Below are 19293 nucleotides of genomic sequence, written 5' to 3'. Positions count from 1 at the left end.
AGCCCTTCAGCCTTTCCTTCCCTGCGGTGAAAGTTTTTGCTGCGGCCACAGTTCAACTGTGCTCATAAACTCCTTTAAAAATAACCTGGTTATGAATTACAAGCTTTTGCAATGCAGTACACAATCTCTTGAGAAGGTGCAAGCATTAAGATAATGTCAGGCACATAAATCACCTCCAGTATCACAAAGATTATATACTTTCCATATTTCTAGGTAACAGTTTCAGTTCAGAATAGGAGGTATGGGTGCACATACCCACTCTGAATCTGATCCCCTCTGTAGTAGGCCTTTGAAAATAAGCAAGTTTTTAAGCATTATTGCAAAGAATATTCATCCAATTCATTAAAGAGGATACTGTTTATTCTCTGTTAAGAGTTCATGGAGAAAAAGAAAAAAGTAGCCTTCTTAAAGCTTATGTCAGCACACTGTTTTACTTCCTGGCAGGATTCTCCTAATGCTGTTTCTCCTTCTTACTTTAGATCTGTCATTATGTTGTTGAACCACAGCTGCAGATCCCATGTAGTTTGTAGGGGGATAGTTTTCTTTTTCTTTCTTTTTTTGCCCCGGGAAAAAAACAGAAATCTTTCTTTTTCTAGCAAGCGCCACCTGACCGGTTTCTTTCTGAATGTTGTGTTTAAACAGGTGCAATACCATGAACTGAAACAAGATCCCAGTCACAGCCCGAGCAAGAGGAAGAAAAACAATCCTGGCTAGCCAACTTCACGTGTTGAGGAGACTAGCATCTGCTGGGGGAAGATAAAAGAAAAAGCCTACAGCCTAAGCAGCATTTCCTTTCTCTAAGCTTTTTATTTATTTTGCCTTTTTATCTAATGGGGAGATTTTGTAAATATTGTAAAAAGGCATTTCTCATTGACTATATACTTAGCACTGTAAAGACATATTTGACGAAGGTTTCAAGTAGGGTTTTTGCCGTTTCAAAGCCTTGTTAGAAACAGCATAACACATTAAAGGAATCAATGTAAAATGGTAAATATGCACTGCTACTTGATGGACAAAGATACCTGAAGTACTCAATTCATGCCTACTAAATCTACAAAAGGTTTAAATTGAAATCTGACTCAAAAATTCAGTCAGATTTTATTTGCGAGCATTAATATTTTTATCCAGTAAGTCACCATTACGATTTTCTATGTTTTGTACATTTCAAGAGAAATACAATGTAGTGGAGCCTACTGCACTTAAGTTTTAGCAGATTTTTTTGAATTCAAGACCCTGATGTTAACTCCTGGTGCAACGTTTTCCTGTGCAGTAGGGCTGCTTATAAGATAATGAGAAGCACCAAGGGCAAGTCTCTTTTTGGAGCTCCCAAAAGAAGTTCCTGCCGTTTTTATCATTCCATTATAAGACCTAAAAATCTCTGTCTCTCTCAAAATACTGCCAGGTTTGTAACTGATTGCCTATCTGATTTTTCTATATGTACCAGTAGTCTTCATTTGTACTTCATAGTTTAGTGAATGAAGTTCATATTTCTGCTGTAATGGAAATACTATCAAACTAAATCCATATTGCTTTGGGTGTCATGCTGTGAACACCTTTTGTGCACATAACTATTTTAATATGGAAATCTTGCAGAAAATGTTTTTGCTTTCAAATCACAAGATCATATTAATATGCTTTATGATATAACACATTACCTGTTACCAATGTGAAATATAGTGTAGACGAAAAAATACAGTTGTGGTAAAACTGATATACCGGTTTTATTTCCTTAGCTAATAAAGTAGTCAGTTCTGATACGAGTGTGCCCTACTGCATGGAAACCGCATTGTTTTATAAATTACATGGAACATAGACAAGAAACGTTTACATTTCAAATGTCTTAGTGGCCACTGCATAACGAGTACTTGGGGATATATTCTGATAGCTGCATGTAGACTTCCACGCTCAGCTCCCCACATAGTGAGCAGAGACTTCATTCCTAAGGGACTACCTGTGCACAGCTCTTAGTTGTAGCTCACGGTGACATTAAAGGGGATTTTTGCCCAGGGGAGAATGGCAGGACTGCATCTTCGAGAGGAGCTGTTCCTGTGGTCCTCTCTGGGTTACCTCTCATTGGTTGCAATTGCTGATAAAGTTATATTGCACTACTCTAACAATACTTTTTGAAAAGACTATTTAGAAATACTTTGCAAGCAAATGTATATATATTTGTCTAAAGAATTATGTGTTAGCTGCATTGCTCATGAAAGATCATCCTGGATTTGTTTATTTTACAGATACATGGATAGATGGTTTCTGATGTAATGGTTATTTTGATCTTTCTGTTTGTATGTTTGAAAGAATGTCAGTCAAATGACTGTTCTGCAGAAAGTCTTGGACCTAAATATGCTCTTGTTACATCATGACTTCAAAAGAATTTATTTGCAAAGCTTGTGTAACCACCTTTTCACTGTATGCTGCCTGAAGAGCAACATACTATTGATGAAGTCAGAATCACTGATGAGCCTATTTTGTTTAAAAAAAGCCAAACTTCCGACTTGACAACGTGTGAATGTTTGTTGCCAGTTGTCAGTTTTGCAGAGTTCTTTGATACACTGCAAGCCTTGTACCTTCTTAATGTTGCCCATCAGTCTGCGTGCAATTTCCTGTTGTGTTCTTTTTCTGTACTCAATTTCAAATGTCTACTTTGGTCGTAATGTCCGAGTTAGTTATAGACATTTACTGCATTAAACAGTTTTAAGCATCTCTCTACTAGATATCAGGAAGCCTCTTTCTTTGAAGTCCTACACTGTCGTTTTCCCATTAGTGGTGTGAAGGGCAAATGAGTGAAAACATCATACTTCTGTGTGCGGGATTTCAGTATTTTAAGCCCCAAAACATCTAAGTGGAGGGGGCAGGAGGAGAAAAACAACTGTTAAAAATTGGTGAACTACTTTGAGTGCCTCAGTCACTCAAAACTGATCTCACTGAAAACATAACGCACAGAGGCAAGGCTAAGAATGCATATTGATTAAATATGATTCTCCTGCCACAACGGGACATTTTAAAGTCACATTTTAAAATAATTTGTCAGTGAACCCATTTTCAGTAGTTGCAGTTTATCTACTCTGCTTTGCGTGGGAGACCTTTGTAGAAAATCAGTCCTGCCTTATGCCGTAAATATTTCAACATATCTCATTTCCAGATTGGTTCTGAAGTAAATTTCTAACCTGTTAGATTTGCCAGGTATTATTCCTAAGAAACTTGTCCATTCATAAGCAATCACAAAAGAGTAATGCATCTCATGATCATGAAACTCTTTCTGCTCTCAGAAAATAAAATTCAAAACAACTTTACTTGGGTCCAGTAAAAATGAGTAACTTAACTGGGGTCCACACTTAAAGTAGGTGTCAAAGCACTCAGCATCCATCGAGGCTAATTGTCTGAGAGGTTCCAGTTACATTTCTGCTGATAACTCATAGTACAGAGTTTACTTACCCTAATTTTACAGTTTTTTCTCTTTGTAGTAAGGAACAACTAAGTGTTTTTCATAATAGCAATGAGCTTTAACTTGAAGAGCTACTATACTGTAATTTAGCATTTTAAATCCAAGTGGAATAAAACCCAAGTTTTTTCTATTGCAATTAAAACAGCAGTGGAATAATCAGAAAGTAATTAAGCAGGCTGCATACAGTATATCTGCTAATGTGGGCCCTAGGAGCATAGGCTTTTTTCCCAACAAGAGCTGCTGGACCTGCCAGCAAATGTGCTACCTGATGCTGAAGTATTTCATTCTGGGAAAGCCCAAGAGCACAAAGCAAAGGAGAGAAAGGAAAAATTATTTCTCTTACCAGCGCTAGATCACATACCTGCCACACAAAACATAATAAAACCTTTGCAGCTCTCTGCCCAGCAGCCAGGGACCCCTACCTCGCGGGAGAAGGGCAGCTTCTACCCGTGCCTCCTTTCCTTGCTCGGCTGCAGGAGTCTTGCTGACAGCCAGACACAAACTTCTTTCCATTTCTGAGCCTGCTTCTCTTTTGCGGGCAAACTTTTTACTCCCAGCTGGGCTAATTTCCAGATTGCTCTGCAGCTGCTTCTATTAAAGACAGCTCATCTCCCCACTCCCCCCACCAAAACTGCTGTTGCAAGTCTTCAATAAATATCTCCTCCTCCAGAATTTTTTCTGACATCTTGCAAAGGTGAAAAAAACCACTAAACTTTTTCCATCAAACACAGGTGCCCTTATAGCTATTTTTCAGTGTGGAACACCGGATTTCCATTGCTTTCTGCCTAATTAAGGTATAGCATAAAAGGAATGTATCCTCAGACTCTCAAAGGGGAAATTCAGCTGCTTCCAGATAAAGTGCAATCCTTAGACATAAACCTAGAAAAATGTGAAAGCTCGAACAAAGCATACTGTTCTCTACTCTCTGACTTACAGAAGTGGGTGAAATGCAACTGGTTGAAAGGGTCATGCAATTGGTGAATCAGTTAAGGGCGAAGAAGAAGGAAGGAGGGTGAGGAGCAGCCTGGCAAAGCATATTTAGACCGAGAGAGAGACATTCACAAGGGCTGACCTCGAGGCAGTGCTCTCCCTCTGCACTTGGTAGAGAAAGAAAAGATCCTTCATACCAGAAGACTAACATAGCTGTCCTAAACCACCTTTAGCTCTCCATATTTCTCCACATCATTGCAAATATGGCGAGCTGCTTCAATTGCCTTGACTTGGCCTTTGTTGTGAATACTACGCCCCTTCCCTTAAAAGCAGCCTCTCTCTCAGGAAAAGGAAAAAAGGTTATGTAGTGCAGCTGCTGCCAGCCATGGAAGATGTGAGCAAGTGTAGGTCAGGTCATCAGATCAGGAGGTTGGATACTTCTTGTTGCAAGAGGCATTAGAAGTTTCCTGCTTCTTTCGTGTCATAGTAATCAATCAAGAGAAGGCATGTTTCTCATAAACTAATGATTTTTAGGTCTTAATTTAAAAAAAAATCCATAAGCTATTATTGTGCAAAAAATGAGATAAATCTTAACTATACATTGCACAGGACATCATACTTGTGCATAATCTCTTTTTTCTCTGTAAGAATTCAATGCTCAAGCAAAGTCACATTTAGCCATATTTCAAACAGGACAAATTTCCCATCTATGACTCTTGAGTGTCCAACTTAAATTTCTGGGAAGTTTGAAATTGAGCTCTTTTACCAAAGAGGCCAAGAAGAGTATAACTATGTTTTTCTCCTCATCAGCCTTAATACTGAGTGAAATTTAGATGTCAAAAACTTTTTTATGGTTCAGATTGCACAATAGAGAAGCCTGAAACCTTTAGTCATGATTCACATTGTAATAAATATTTTCCCATTTTAATATAATGAAACTTAAAACTACTTTTCATGATCAGCTTTTACTTAAATTAAAGCAAGTGATTAAGTAAAGCCTAAAATGTTGATTATTGAGATATATGTATTGATTAAAGAATGCTGATTAATATTTTCTGGAATAATTTAATAAGTCAATATTGCCTGACCTGCTTTACCCTCATATGAAAACACATTCCTAAAGTTTACTTTTTGCATGATTGCACATGATCTCTTTTAGGCATGCCACAAAAAAACCAAAGCCTTTTAGATCCACAACTGATGAAAAAAGATCCCCAGACAAAAGTAGTAAAGAAAGGTCAAAGACTTTGAAAAAAACATGGTCAAATTTGTAGGGAATGTTAAGGACTGGGCAGGTGCATGGAAGTGAACAAGAGCTGCAATTCGGGACTGTCCCATCTTCACTTAGTGCATGCTATCGCAATTGCCACAAGTACCAGTACTTTGAAAAGAAAATAAAAATATCAAGCAAATATCTTGCCATATCACACCATTCCTAGATATTACTGCAAGAAAGGAGGAAGGTGGTTTAACTAACTTATAGCATTGGTAGTTTAACACAGCTGGAATGCTTTTCAGCAGAAGCTCCTCAGTTGACACCAACCCATTTTAATCTACTCTGAGCCTCTGCCACCATCTCACCTAACAGTGATTGAAAAAGGGATTGGCTTTCTGCTGAACTGGATGCTGGGAAATCTCTTTTCCAGTGGTGTTTTTATCACATTATAGGGTGGGCCTTGCTAATTCATGGTGCGTGGTGCGTGGTGCGTGGTGCATGGTGCATGGTGCAGCCGCCATTTCTCTTACATCTCAGATACCAGCCTGCTCAGTGCACATCTATCCTTGAGTTAAGAAATAAAGGAAGATTTTTTTGCTGCCTCCTGAACAAATATGGTAACAGAAGCAAAAACTATTTTCCTTCCCCACCGGGTTGCTAGCCCTGGGACACATAACAAGCTTGACAAGCAGCTGTACTCGTATCAGGATGAGCTGTTGCTCACAGGCACGAGATAATGGCTTGATCAGAAGAAACGGGCCTGGAGACTAAACCAATTCCTTCCTTCAGCTACATTTCTATTCCTCAGGCTGAGGCCCCCTGAACACATGTATTGGGGAAGGGGGAGGAGAAATGGGGAAGGGCCTGGATTGTTAAATAAAAGATTTACTTGTAAATTGGATAATTATCAAATATAACTTAAATTCTTGCAGGTTGTTTTTTTTTTTTTTTAAAGACTGAGATTTTTTTTAAAGGACAAAAGCCTTTCTGCACTGTTTCTAGAAGTGAGCATCTCACTTAGAAGAAAGTCCAGTCACTGCAGTTTGCTGTGGCAATGTACAATTTGGGGAAGGGTGGGTGTCATCTTGGAAAAGAGCTGGGGAAGAATTACAATGGATTATGAGACTGGAACTGGTCTGTGTGTATTTTCCCTTCACCATACAGACACGGCCTTTGCCCTGGCATTCTTGCAGCGATCCACAGCTCAACACCACAGTTACATCCACACTTTCCTTGCCAGCTACCACCCTGTTTTCCATCTCTTCTTGACTTGCTGATGACACACCGTGGAGCTGGTCCCACTCCCACCAATGTGAAGGGTCACTCTTTCCTTTTTTCCACCTCGGCTGCAGTCTCTATGTGACCAAACCGAAGGCGACTGCACCGTACCTCTTCTCCTTGATTTCCTGGTCACTGCTGATACTAGCAATTAAACCTTACTGGGAAGTCTCGCTGTTTGCCATGTCATGCTCTCATACTTCCTCTCCCTATTTCTCTTTGTTTTTTTTAGTGGGCTTCTCCTTCCTTTCCCCACTCGCTATTTCTTTTTGGCTTATTTCTTTTTGTAACAGACCTAACTCCTTGGCAATATGTTCACAAAGCTGCAGCTGCTCGTTTTAGGTCAGCACTTCACATTTTCCGTGGTTTCTCATTGCTGCGTTCGCATCTTTCATCAGTGCTGCTTCTCCTGGGCCTGTCATGACTCTCATCTAGAGCACCCTCCTCTTGGTAATCTAAGTCCAGACTTTGTCCACTCTCCGCTCCCTGGTTGTACCATACTTTGAAGTTGTCAGTGCAGAAAGGAAGAATACAGAAATGAAAATCCATGTTTAAAGGCAGGAAATCTCCTCTGGAAGTTGTATAACCATTCCTGTAATATACATGCATCTTGCTGTTGGTTACTTCATTCTAAAATATCTGAGCTTAGAGTTTTACTCTGCTCAAGTTAAAGGATTTGGGCCTCTGTGTGACTGGAATCAAATCATAATGGAGATTTTATTTTGGGAAAAAAACAAAAAAAGTAAAGCTGTACCAAACCAGAAAACCTGTAGTTTGTGAGGGAGGGGGGATATGTTTAAAACAGGCAATTGCAGCAAATATGGGGTTTTTGGGGTGGAGGAGAATTGCTCTAATGAATTCACCATCATGGAAAACGAGTTTTCTGTGCAATTTGCTGTTCTTTGTTAAGTCCTATGGTTCATAATTAAATACAGTGCTATGATTGTTGCAGTTTGGCCTCCTTCTCTGCAGGATAATGTGGAGGCTGCACTTTGACCAGACACTTTTCAGAACAACAAGAGTGGCATTTTAAAAAGAAATGAATTTTTGAAGTAATTGACACTTACACTTGATGCAGAAGCTGTCAAATGCCAGGAAGTTTAAAGCCAAGGTTTCTGTTTACCTTTTGATTGAAGTTGTGATAAAGCAAAGGGAGAGGTGAAGAGAAGATCTGGAGTCGTTTAGTGAGTCTGCGTCTACCTGTCAGTGGCAGGAAATTGGTCTCACATATTATTGAGGATACAGAGGGTTGTGTGCTGTCCTGGAGCCACAGATGCTCTGCGTGGCTGACAGTAACTGAGACAAGACAATCAGGGTTGTAACAGGAGGTATGAGATGCACTATTACCTTTCTGTGAAGACCTTTATAGAGCATCTGCCCTGCTGCCCCATCTCAAATGGGTGCATTAGTTCATTGGTTTTGTGAGTGCTAATTTAAATGACCAATTTACAAACAAAAAATGGCAACAGTGCAAGGGAAGGAGGAACTCTTGACCTTAAATTTGAGGTTTTTTTATTTTCTCCATCTCAGCCTGAATGTTAAACCCTCTTTCTGCTTTCAATATGCAGTTGAGGAAATGTGCTGTCCTTCAGGGTTCTATCCTGGGACTAATACTATTTTGTGTCTTCATAATGACATAGCGGTACTGAGTACACTCTCAGCAAATTTGCAGATGACACCAAGCTGAGTGGTGCAGTTGATTTGCTAGAGGGAAGGGAAGCCATCCAGAAGGAGCTTGACAGGCTTGAGAGGTGGGCCCACGTGAACCTCATGAAGTTGAACAAAGCCAAGTGCAAGGTCCTGCACCTGGATCAGGGCAATCCCATGCATAAATACAGGCTGGGCAGAGAACAAATTGCGAGCAGCCCTGCCAAGAAGGACTTGGGGTGTTGGTTGATGAGAAGCTCAACATGACCCGGCAATATGTGCTTGCAGCCCAGAAAGCCAACTGTATTGTGGGCTGCATCCAAAGAAGTGTGGCCACCAGGTTGAGGGAGGTGATTCTGCCCCTCTACTCTGCTCTGGTGAGACCCTACCTGGACTGCTGCATCCAGCTCTGGAGTCCTCAGCACAGGAAGGACATGGACCTGTTGGAGAGAGTCCAGAGGAGGCCACAAAAACGATCAGAGGGATGGAACACCTCTGCTATGAGGAAAGGCTGAGAGAGTTGGGGTTGTTCAGCCTGGAGAAGAGAGGACTCCAGGGAGACCTTATTGCAGGCTTTCAGTACTTAAAGGGGGCTTACAGGAATGACAGAGACTTTTACCAGTGCCTGTAGTGACAGGACAAGAGGCAATGGTTTTAAACTAAAAGAGAGTAGGTTTAGACAGGACATGAGGAAGAAATTCTTTACTATGAGGGTGGTGAGGCACTGGCACAGGTGGCCCAGAGAAGCTGTGGATGCCCCATCCCTGGACATGTTCAAGGCCAGGCTGGACAGCGCTTTGAGCAACCTGATCAAGTGGAAGGTGTCCCTGCCAATGGCGGGGGGGGTTGGACCTATATGATCTTTAAAGTTCCCTTCCAACGCAAACCATTTTGTAATTCTATGACTGCTCTTTGCACAGCTGGCAGGGGCAGCCTGTTGCCTGGTTGGTACTTAACATAAAAATGTGAGTAACTTGGATTTAGCAGGTAGATGCACAGCAAGTGTCATTGCAAGGCTTTTGCAGAAAGCATACCAGGTCTTCAAAAGCAAGTGTCTTTTGACTGATGGAAGAAGGAGAAGGCTTAAAAACTTGCAACGTTTAGGTTCAGAGCAGATCTGAAAGCATCCTACCACCCAACCCCACAGCTGAACATTAACACAGGGTCAGGCAGATGAGCAGGTGACATCAAAGCTTCCATGCTTTCCACTCATCAAAGGAAACATTGATGAGAAAGGCAATCTTACATACTAACTCTTCTAAAATGAAGACCATGTTTCTGTATAGACTGATAAAATACCTTCAGTTTCTCATAAATTGTAGAAGTTTTTTTGGGGTCATCTTCCCACATCAGAAAAACGTCTGACTTTCTAACAGAAGCAGGAGGCAGCAGCTGAGAGGGATGTTTGATAAGGCCCTGAGCACTGCAGAAGTTGACCTCTGCCTGCCTCACGCAGAGGTCAGCTTCAGCAAGGTTGCCAGAGGGCAGGTACAGACACTCAGAGCTGTGATGGTGACAGCCACAGCTCAGACAACATGAAGCTGACCCTGCGTGCAGCACCTTGACTTCAGGGCAATGGTCATGGCACTTGCCCAAGATGGAAGAGAGACCTCAGTTTTGCCTTCTGCTTAGGCTGAGTGGACTCAAACCCATGCTGCGTATTTCCTAAGAGGATGATGTGGTAGATAGGAGGCTATTCAAACTGGGGAGAGGGGACCTAATTAATTAGAGTACTGATCCTCTTGCAGCTGTGGCTTGCAGCAGAAGAGGATCCAGGACTGGCTGTACAAGAGACAGCGGAGGCAGGAGATGGCCTGCAGCCTTGAGGGTGATGCTTCCAGTGGATAACAGAAAAACTTGGAAATAAAACTGGTAAATATTTGTGCAATTTTCATGTAGATATTGCAGAAACAAGAGTGTGCATATGCTCCCCTGCAGGAGAAAAGAAAACAAATGTCTCCTGCCCTTGAGAAGATGCTTTGGCCTGTAGAAGTTTCTGGCAGAGGGTGCAGTTTTTGAAAGATAAGCATAAACCTCATTCTGCTTTGTAAGGACCTCTCTCCCCCCATGTGACAGCACAGAAGCCTAGAGAGGACCTGAATATTTTTTCTTGGATCTGGCACTTGCTAGCAACTCAATGTGTTATTCATCTGTTATTTACAGGCCTTTACTTCAGGATACTGCACAGGGTAAGAAAACCAAAATTTTTTCTTAGATTTCTAAAAGGCAAACATTTGCAACGTCAGCCTGCTTGCCTATTGGTAGTCTGTCATGCAAAGCAGGAGTTTTCCTTCTTTCCCCTTGGGCAGCCAGAAACGGCCCCCTCCAGCAGCCCAGCAGACTGTCATTTTACTGATGGCTAGCACTCACTGTAGGCAAATGACATAATACCATATCAAAGCTTTGTGTCTTAAACCTGGTGCTGCTGTGGCAAAACATGCATTTGAAAGGATTTTTCTGGATTTGTCGAAAAACCAAAACAAAGCAAAAAAAAACCCAACCTGAACCTTAATTTAATAATGATGGTGAAGTCCCTATAAATATAGGTATGCTAGAGCCTTTAATAACTGTGCCTATCATTTAATCTTATAATTTCTCTCCCTGTTTTTTTGCGTGGAGTTTGCATCAGGGAACAAGTAATTCTTCATGTTCTATGAACACTCCTGAAATCGGAAGGGGTTGATAAAGAAGATATGGATACGTTATCATCAGTCCACATGGTATCCATATGAAGTTCAACCTTCAGTAGTTCAAGAGCCATTACAGATAGCACGTCCCCCGCACAGAGAGGGTGTGCTTTGAACAGCTGAAAGTGGTGACTGGTTGACCACCTCAAACTGCCAGATTGTATTTGTTCTCGGAGTAAGACTTCAGCAGGCATGTACATATATATTGGGGTAAATAGCATAACATCATTAAAGAAAATCGGAGTTGGAGCATTAGTGAGAAGAAGAAAATGTCAAATTTTAAGACTAAGTGGGTAAGTAAGGCAAATAACAATCCAACAAGCTGAATTATTGACACTACAGTTTTAGGATTTTTTAATATAGATGTCTCTAAATTAGTTTAATTTTTTTTACTTACCTTTGCCTTCCCTGAATTTTCAAAAGCACCATTGGTCACAGATGAGCCGGTATATACATATTTACGTATCTTAGCAAAACATCCACTCTTAAATAAAACAGCAATATGTGATTTAGGTGCACTAGGTGTTAAACAAGAATGGGACCTTCTTTACATGACTTTCCTGAAAAACTATGACATTTAGCAAATGTATACAAGCTCATTTAGGTAGGACAAGAATTAGATTAATTAGACTTCAGCTGTGTGCAAGTGACAAGTCACAATAGGTAAACTTCCCTGTGTCAGCACTCTTAACAATTTGTATAAGCTGATTGTTCACTCTTCCACTCTTTTATTTTCACTTCTCCTACATTCAAGATTAATGACAATTTTCCAGAATCAATAAGATAGCTCTCCTGAAAGATTAATGAAACTTGCATTGAAAGAACCCTGAAGCTGGATCTCAATTTCTTAACTGGACTTGAGCACAGTATTTTTGCACCATTTTTTCTTCTTTCTTCCTTTCCTTCCCTCTCCAGCCAGCAGTCTCTTTGAATATGGGTGGAAACAGTAATTCCCAATGGTGTTAAAAAACAACAAAATAGTCTAATTAAAAAAAAAAAAAGTATATTTTGATCAGCTTTAGGCAGATAGAAGCATTGTTTTTCAATTTTTCTAATTATTTTTTGAGCGATTTAATCATGCTCTCCAAACACCTGGTTCACAGATGTCTGTGTAGATGGTGTTACTGGAGCTCTGCAGCTTTGCTGTTTCATCTCTTCTGCATTGGGTTCCTCATCAGCCTGCAGGACAAGCTCTGCTAAATAGTCCTCAGCTCATCCTTTTTTAAAGGAAGGTATTTTGCATTTACTCAACTGCCTAAAATCTGCTACTATAATAGCATCGATTGATATCGTGACTTAAAGCAACTTCTTAGACAAACCAGAATCTGGGTTTTTTGTTTGGTGTTTTTTTTTTTTTTTTCCAGAGATTACAAGTTTGGTTGATTAATTAGGTGCATTTTCACTATCTTTATCTGAATATGAGAGCAGAGATGAGTATTTTGCAAAGTGTAATTTTTAGAGCTGTTTTCCTGAAGAAGCATCATTTCATATCTTGGTAAATACAATGATAAATTTATGAACTTGTAAGGATCTTTATATATTGCAGTTTGATGATTGTAATTATTTAATGTGCATTTAACAAATTTAAAAAGGCGTTATCTGACAGATTTTAAACAGTATGCGCTGGGGAATAATCACTGAGCATGAAATGTTTCTCGTGGTGTTCCTCTGGGACTGGCATTCAGACTGGCGTGTTTCACCAACAGAGTAAATATACAGTCACTCGCATTTCGTTTGCACATGGTGCAGGAGGTGATGAAATGACCACTCATACAGATTGATCTAGTTCAGCCAATAAATTGGATCCCTGTTAAAAAAAATGTGTCGTAATGCACATAGTGCAAGTTAAATGTAAGACCACATAATGAAGGCTGTACTTACCAGACAATAAACTGGAGGTGGGTTCCTCTGAGTTTACTGGGCACTCTTGACCACATGGGAGCATGGCATGGTGCTAAGGCAAAAAGGCTCAGGGTGGTCCTTGAATGTATAGGCAAAGGGGCAGTCTGTCATAGAACCATAGCATTGTTTAGGTTGGAAAAGACCCTTAAGATCATCGAGTCCAACCGTTAACTTAGCACTGCCAAGTTCATCACTAAACCATGTCCCTAAGCACTACATCTACCCATCTTTTAAATACCTCCAGGGATGGGGACTCAACCACTTCCCTGGGCAGCCTGTTCCAGTGCTTGACAACCCTTTCGGTGAAGAAATTTTTCCTAATATCCGACCTAAACCTCCCCTGGCGCAGCTTGAGGCCGTTTCCTCTTGTCCTATTGCTTGTTACTGGGGAGGAGAGACCAACACCTACCTCATTACAGCCTCCTTTCAGGTAATTGTAGGGACCAATACTCAGCCTCCTTTTCTCCAGACTAAACAACCCCAACTCCCTCAGCCGCTCCTCATAGGACTTGTGCTCTAGACCCTTCACGAGGTTCATTGCCCTCCTCTGGTCACGCTCCAGCACCTCCATGTCCTTCTTGTAGTGAGGGGCCCAAAAGTGAACACAGTACTCGAGGTGTGGCCTCGCCAGTGCTGAGTGCAGGAGGCCGAGGCAGGGGTTTAATACTAACTCTGCACAGGGCATTTGTGATGCTGCCCTTTTGCAATGCAGGAATTTAGCATCAGTCAGGATTGTAGATGGTGCAGGAAAGAGCTTCAGGACTATTTAGAGAGTTTAAAGGGAGCTCAGGCTTTGAGGTTTGAACCTCCTCTCTGTTATAACGATTTTAAATGGTTATTGAAGCCACAGGAATATTTAAATTTTATAAGCTAACCTTTGCTCCTAAACAAAAATAAAACAAATCAACAGCAAAACTCCTGAGCCCAGACTCCTAGTATACTGGCAGTGGTGATTTATTTGCCAATGAGTGTGACCATTTTGAAATCGAGAAACACTCTAGTAAAGTGTCTTAGAAATATCACAGAGATTTTTGCACATAAACTGATGTGCTTCATATCTAGTAATGGCAGTAGTGTGAAACAATATGTACGAGCCAGAGAAAATATAAGACTGAAATTTGGCTTAATGCAACTTTTTTGCCAACTTCTTTTGAAGCTTGACCAACATCTTTGCATGCCATTATAATTCCCAACTCCATATTTCAGTGTGCTTTACCTTCTGTTTTGCTGCTACCAAGTATTGTGCTGCTGACCACTGTTGCTTGCCTGTCTGGGCAGCGTTTGGTACATGTGAAAAAGGGATATTCTCCAGTTGTATGCTGAAGGTGGAGAATAGCAAAAAATTTTTCAAAGTCCTAGGAAAACTGGGATTAATTGAGGATGGAGATGTACCTTCATGCTTGTGAAGCATGTCAGTGCGTGAAACGTGGGCACGGAGAGAAAAAGGGGAGGGGGGCTGGTTGGCTGATTTTGTTTGTTCTTTTTACTAAGCCAGGAAGTGGGAAATACCCTACATACCAAGAGGGATTTTAAAAAGCAGACAGTTTAATCACTTAATAGATCTCACTTTATTGCAATCATGATTTAACAGGAAAGTTTTGCTATTCTGAAAGAGAACAGGTACTCTCTAATAAATTAGATGAAGCACATAATTTTATGTTAAATATGACTGAGATATACTTAACATTTTTTAAGGATATGGAGTTTGCAAACTTGAGTATATATAAAACTGAATATGTATAAAACTCAACCCTGTTAAGAGCATAACTGGGAAATAACAAGAAAATTTTCCATATATGATCCTTAAACTGAGAGAACATTAGAGAGAACAAAATTGTGTCACCATATAATTAAAGACTGACGATGTACACAGACAATATTTAAGTTGGGGCTATATGTGGAATATTAATTCAGACATTTGCTAACTTTTGAATGTTTCATTTTGCTATGTTAATAAAGTTCATTTAGCATATGTTATCTACTTTTCTTTACCATATCTTGGAGAGATGTACTTGAAATTAGTTTAAATAGGTAAGCAGGACTTATAAATGATTGATGTGGGTTTTTTCCTGTCTAAATGACATAATAAATAATTGTTGGAATATCTTGGATATATAAGCAGAATCACTCTCTTTATCAGACCAAAATAATGCTTTTCCTCCTTTCATTCCAGTCACTAAAGTGTTATGTTAGGAATAGATATGAGTATTCTGAAGCACTTGCTTTTGCAGATCCACCAGAATTCTTTTTCTGTGGTTCTCTGAGTCCCACTTATTTTAAATTCCCAATTACCTATCAAATTCACAACTAAAGAAACTGCTAATATTGCCAAATTAATTGCATATTTTGCATTCTTTAGAAAGTATGTATGTACCATTTCTTTCACCACGTCCTGCAACAGGGAATACTGACATTTATTAGTCCATCTCATATATGACAAAGGTTTTTTTGGTGTTGCTGTCTTACTACAGAAAAATAAAAAGTGCACAAACAGAAATGAATCCAATATGGGCTGACCCTTTATTCTATTAGAGCAGGCTGTTCTGCATGCATGTATAAAAATAATAATCAGTCATTAATAAACACTGAACATTTGTAATGAAGGTCTGGTTCCAAGACCAACTCAGTCTGAGCATCTTCAGAGGATTAATTGCTATGAGATCATATATCTCAGCTGCAGAAAGGCTAAATGGAAGTTTTAATGTGCTGCAAGCCAGCTGCATCAATGTGACTTATTCCCTCTAGTCAAGCCACATCAATTTCAGAAGCAGCTATTATCCACACCCTTTCTTTTAGGGTTCTTTTTTTAATATTATAAATTGCTATTACAGAAGAATTGGAATTGGAAACGTTTCTAATTAGTACCTTCCTTTTGAAGGCTAATATTTTAAATTACTCCTGATCCATTACTGAATCTGTTAGGAAAAAATCAGGTATCCTCTTCTAAAGCAGCACTTTCTTCTCTTCCCTTGGAAGGGGAAGGGATAAACTTCCCTTCGAAGTGTCTCTCTTCCAACACCCAAGTCTGAAATGAATTTGGCACTGGATCTCTACAAAGACGCAAGGCAGGAAGAGTAGTTGTTGCTGTATAAATGTGCAATAAGAGCTCTCTAAAGCACGTAACTCTTCTGCATCCCCAACCCCATGCAGCACAGTTATGTAGTTCAGCTGCCTCACAAGCCTCAATACCTTTAAAGAAGGGCACAGGATTTTCTCTTTTTCTTCATTAATTAAAAGGACCATCTGATAGAATATGTAGCACACAATCTTAAATTAGGCTAGCGGATTAGTTTAGAGGATTTATTGTGTGTAGTTTGCATGTATTCACAGAATGGAGAACAAAATTCTCATATTAAATGGGGTGTAATTTTAAGGAGATCCATACTTAGTGTCAGAATCTGATGCCCAGTACATACTTAAACTGTCTTGTCTAATCCTTCATAAATTCCCCTGCCACCATAACTAGATTTGTGCCACTGCTTCCACCGACATCTTTAGTTGAGGGAATCCCAGGAGTGTTACCAGATGATTTTATACACTGCCAGTGTAATGGATTTGTGAAACCACTGCAAGCCAACACGAGTCAGAGCAGAGCCAAGGACAGTGTAGATTATGCTGAGGATGGATTTGGCCCTTTGCAGCATCACCATCCTGGGAAGCAGCAAGATGACTTGATCATTTTAAAGCTCTAGTCAGTGGTACCCACTGGAGATTTGCAAATCACCCGAGTATCTTGGCCAGTCTCCTCAAGTCAGTCACTGCACAAATGAACATGACCATGAGTGCTGTAGTGCTGATGAGGGAGAAGAAGATTTTCCACATGCCTTTGTGTGTCCATTTCTATCAAACTAACAAAGACATGGGAAATGCTAGTACACCAATTTTGTAAATAAGAGATATACTACCTTCTGTTTTGAATTTTACAAGATGTAATTAATTTACACAACTCAATTTTAATTTTTACAAGACAAGGATAAAGAAGACAAAAACAGATAGAAGGAATTTGCTTTTCCGTATGTTTTTGTTTCATGACAGGTATTTATAATATCGGTTTTATTAAAGGATATTAAAATATGTAGGCATAAGCCTTTCTCAAGGAAAAACTGCTTGTTGTAGTGTTTCAGCTTGATTTAACTTTAGGGTCACTGCCTCTAGAAACCAAAGCGAACTATGGCGTGAGATGGGTAACAAAGATTTCCAGGACAGAAAATACACTGTTTAACTTGGTGCAAATGATATAGCACCCTCTTGAGGTGGCCACAGGCATCCAGATCTGTCAGACAACTAGAAGGCATTAGTACTGGAAAAATGTTGCCTAAAAAATGCACTGAATCAGTGCATCTGATTTCCAGGTTCTGGTAAAGTGTTATCAACATGGGAGATACTACCATGTAGGGCTCATGTAGGGCTGTGAAATTTGTGCTTCTTTAGCTGCTGGAAAAAAGTTAGCCCAATACCAATGGTTAACAGTCAAGATTCAACCAATGTGACTCGTTTGGAAGCTAACTGTTAAAACGATTTAAGTATGAGCCTGATATGCCTCTACCATAGTTTCCAGAGCTGCTAATAAAGCCTTCATCTGTTCTCCAGAGGAAAAAAACATGTTTGCAGATATTTCTTGAAGAAACTGTGGTAGCTTTTGAAAAGTTTCTAGCTCTCTAAAGTATCTACCTACTAACCAATGTGCAGAAAATGTATTTTTCATCTTACAGTCATCATGAGCCATTACTGGAAGTCCATTCGAACAAGCTACCTCTCTGAGAGTTAAAGTAAAGGGTGAAGACAGATTATAAACTGAACAAAAATTCAGCAGCATCTTATTAAATAAAATCAACCACAGTTCTCTCTGCTGACTGCAAAAATCTTGTTCTGTGCGTTCATAGAAGCTTTCGATGTTCTCTTCTGGACGAACAACATTCAAAAGTTCTTGCTTCACTGGTATGGACTCAACATAATCCAATGGCAATTTTCCATTGGAGTCCCTCTGCTGTAGAAGGACTGGTCCTGCAAGGAAATATAAACATTAATAATAACAGCACATGTGATTTGGCAGCCGAACAAGATTTTGGTTTGGTTTTTGCCAGAAGCTAGGAGTCTGTTTAAATTCCATTTTGTACTAAGTTATGTTGATGCAACCGATGAGTTACACATTTGCAATAATCTAGAACGTGTAGAGAGACCCTTTGTAACAGTTTCTTTACAATATTGTCTTAATTTTCTTCCCAGTTTTGCTAGGTTAAAAGCCAAGGGTTATTATATAGAAATGGAAAAGAAATTCAAATGTTGCTTATGCTAAAATTTCAAGTAACGATATATAGAGTATGTAAAAATGTAATGTTATTGCTGTTGTAAAATTACATTAAGTAAGTATTTTATAGACCAGGTTATTTGCTGACACTGCCTCCAAATTAAAGGCATGTTACTATGATAGTCTATTTTACTTTTCTGGATGGTGTGGTCAACCTTGTCCTAGGCCAGGCAGCAAGGTAAAATATTGAGGTAGGAATCCTAGTCTCCCCTAACAACTGAGTTTCAAAATTTGGTCCTAACAGATTTCCGAAATGCCAAAATTTATTACTTTAATAAATAGATTTAAAGTAAGCAAATGGGACATGTTTTACTTGTTTAGATTATACTACATTCTTTTGGTATTTCTTGTTTATTAGTACAATGGAGCTATTAATATTTAAATAGTTTACAGATGTCTTGATAAGTTTACAAAAGGCCACATCAGTAAGAAAAAATGAAGGCAGTTAACACGCTACAGGTGGTGTTTTTCAAAGATGAACACATCAGGAATCTTCTTGCATAAATTTGGGTTACTATGCTAAAGTAATGATGCAATTTTAAATTGAACACATTTTCAGAAATATATTTTAATTACAAAACGTAATTCACCGCATTACATATCCATACTAGAGGTTTTAACTTTGCTGTGATTAAAGCTGTATTGTTTTACTCCATCACTGATTATGCAATATAATTAAATTTTGCAAGCTGAAGGTTTTTTAGAGAAAGAAAGTGAAAAAAGTTTTTGCAGAGATATGTTCTAAATTATTGAGCTGAGTAAATCCACACTGAATGGGTAACATGCTTTCTACCATAGTCTTGTCAGCTATTTGACAGGCCAAAACCCAGAGTGTGACAAAGGCAAAGATAAGGGCACACGCAGCCTTATAGTTGCC

General features: G+C 39.5%; 2 protein-coding genes across 7 annotated transcripts in view; one reads left to right on the top strand and one right to left on the bottom strand.

Moving 5' to 3' along the window:
• MCTP1 (multiple C2 and transmembrane domain containing 1) overlaps positions 1-2717 on the top strand; it is a 282391-nt gene extending 279674 nt beyond the window's left edge. For all 3 annotated transcript variants that reach the window (XM_087761501.1, XM_087761499.1, XM_087761500.1), the window contains one exon: positions 643-2717. In XM_087761501.1, coding sequence (XP_087617627.1) covers positions 643-714 — 72 coding nt within the window. In that variant the 3' untranslated portion in view covers positions 715-2717. The remainder of the gene's footprint in view (positions 1-642) is intronic.
• Positions 2718-14680: 11963 nt separating this feature from the next.
• SLF1 (SMC5/6 complex localization factor 1) overlaps positions 14681-19293 on the bottom strand; it is a 44675-nt gene continuing 40062 nt past the window's right edge. For all 4 annotated transcript variants that reach the window (XM_087761460.1, XM_087761459.1, XM_087761462.1 and 1 more), the window contains one exon: positions 14681-18112. In XM_087761460.1, the coding sequence (XP_087617586.1) occupies positions 17628-18112 (485 nt within the window). In that variant the 3' untranslated portion in view covers positions 14681-17627. The remainder of the gene's footprint in view (positions 18113-19293) is intronic.

This window comes from Nipponia nippon, unplaced genomic scaffold, assembly GCF_047370975.1.
Source record: "Nipponia nippon isolate SJK-2023a ecotype South Korea unplaced genomic scaffold, ASM4737097v1 scaffold_24, whole genome shotgun sequence".
In the NCBI taxonomy this organism is placed as follows: Eukaryota; Metazoa; Chordata; class Aves; order Pelecaniformes; family Threskiornithidae; genus Nipponia; species Nipponia nippon.
Note: the sequence above shows the minus strand (reverse complement) of the source record. Positions and strands in the feature narration are given on the sequence as shown.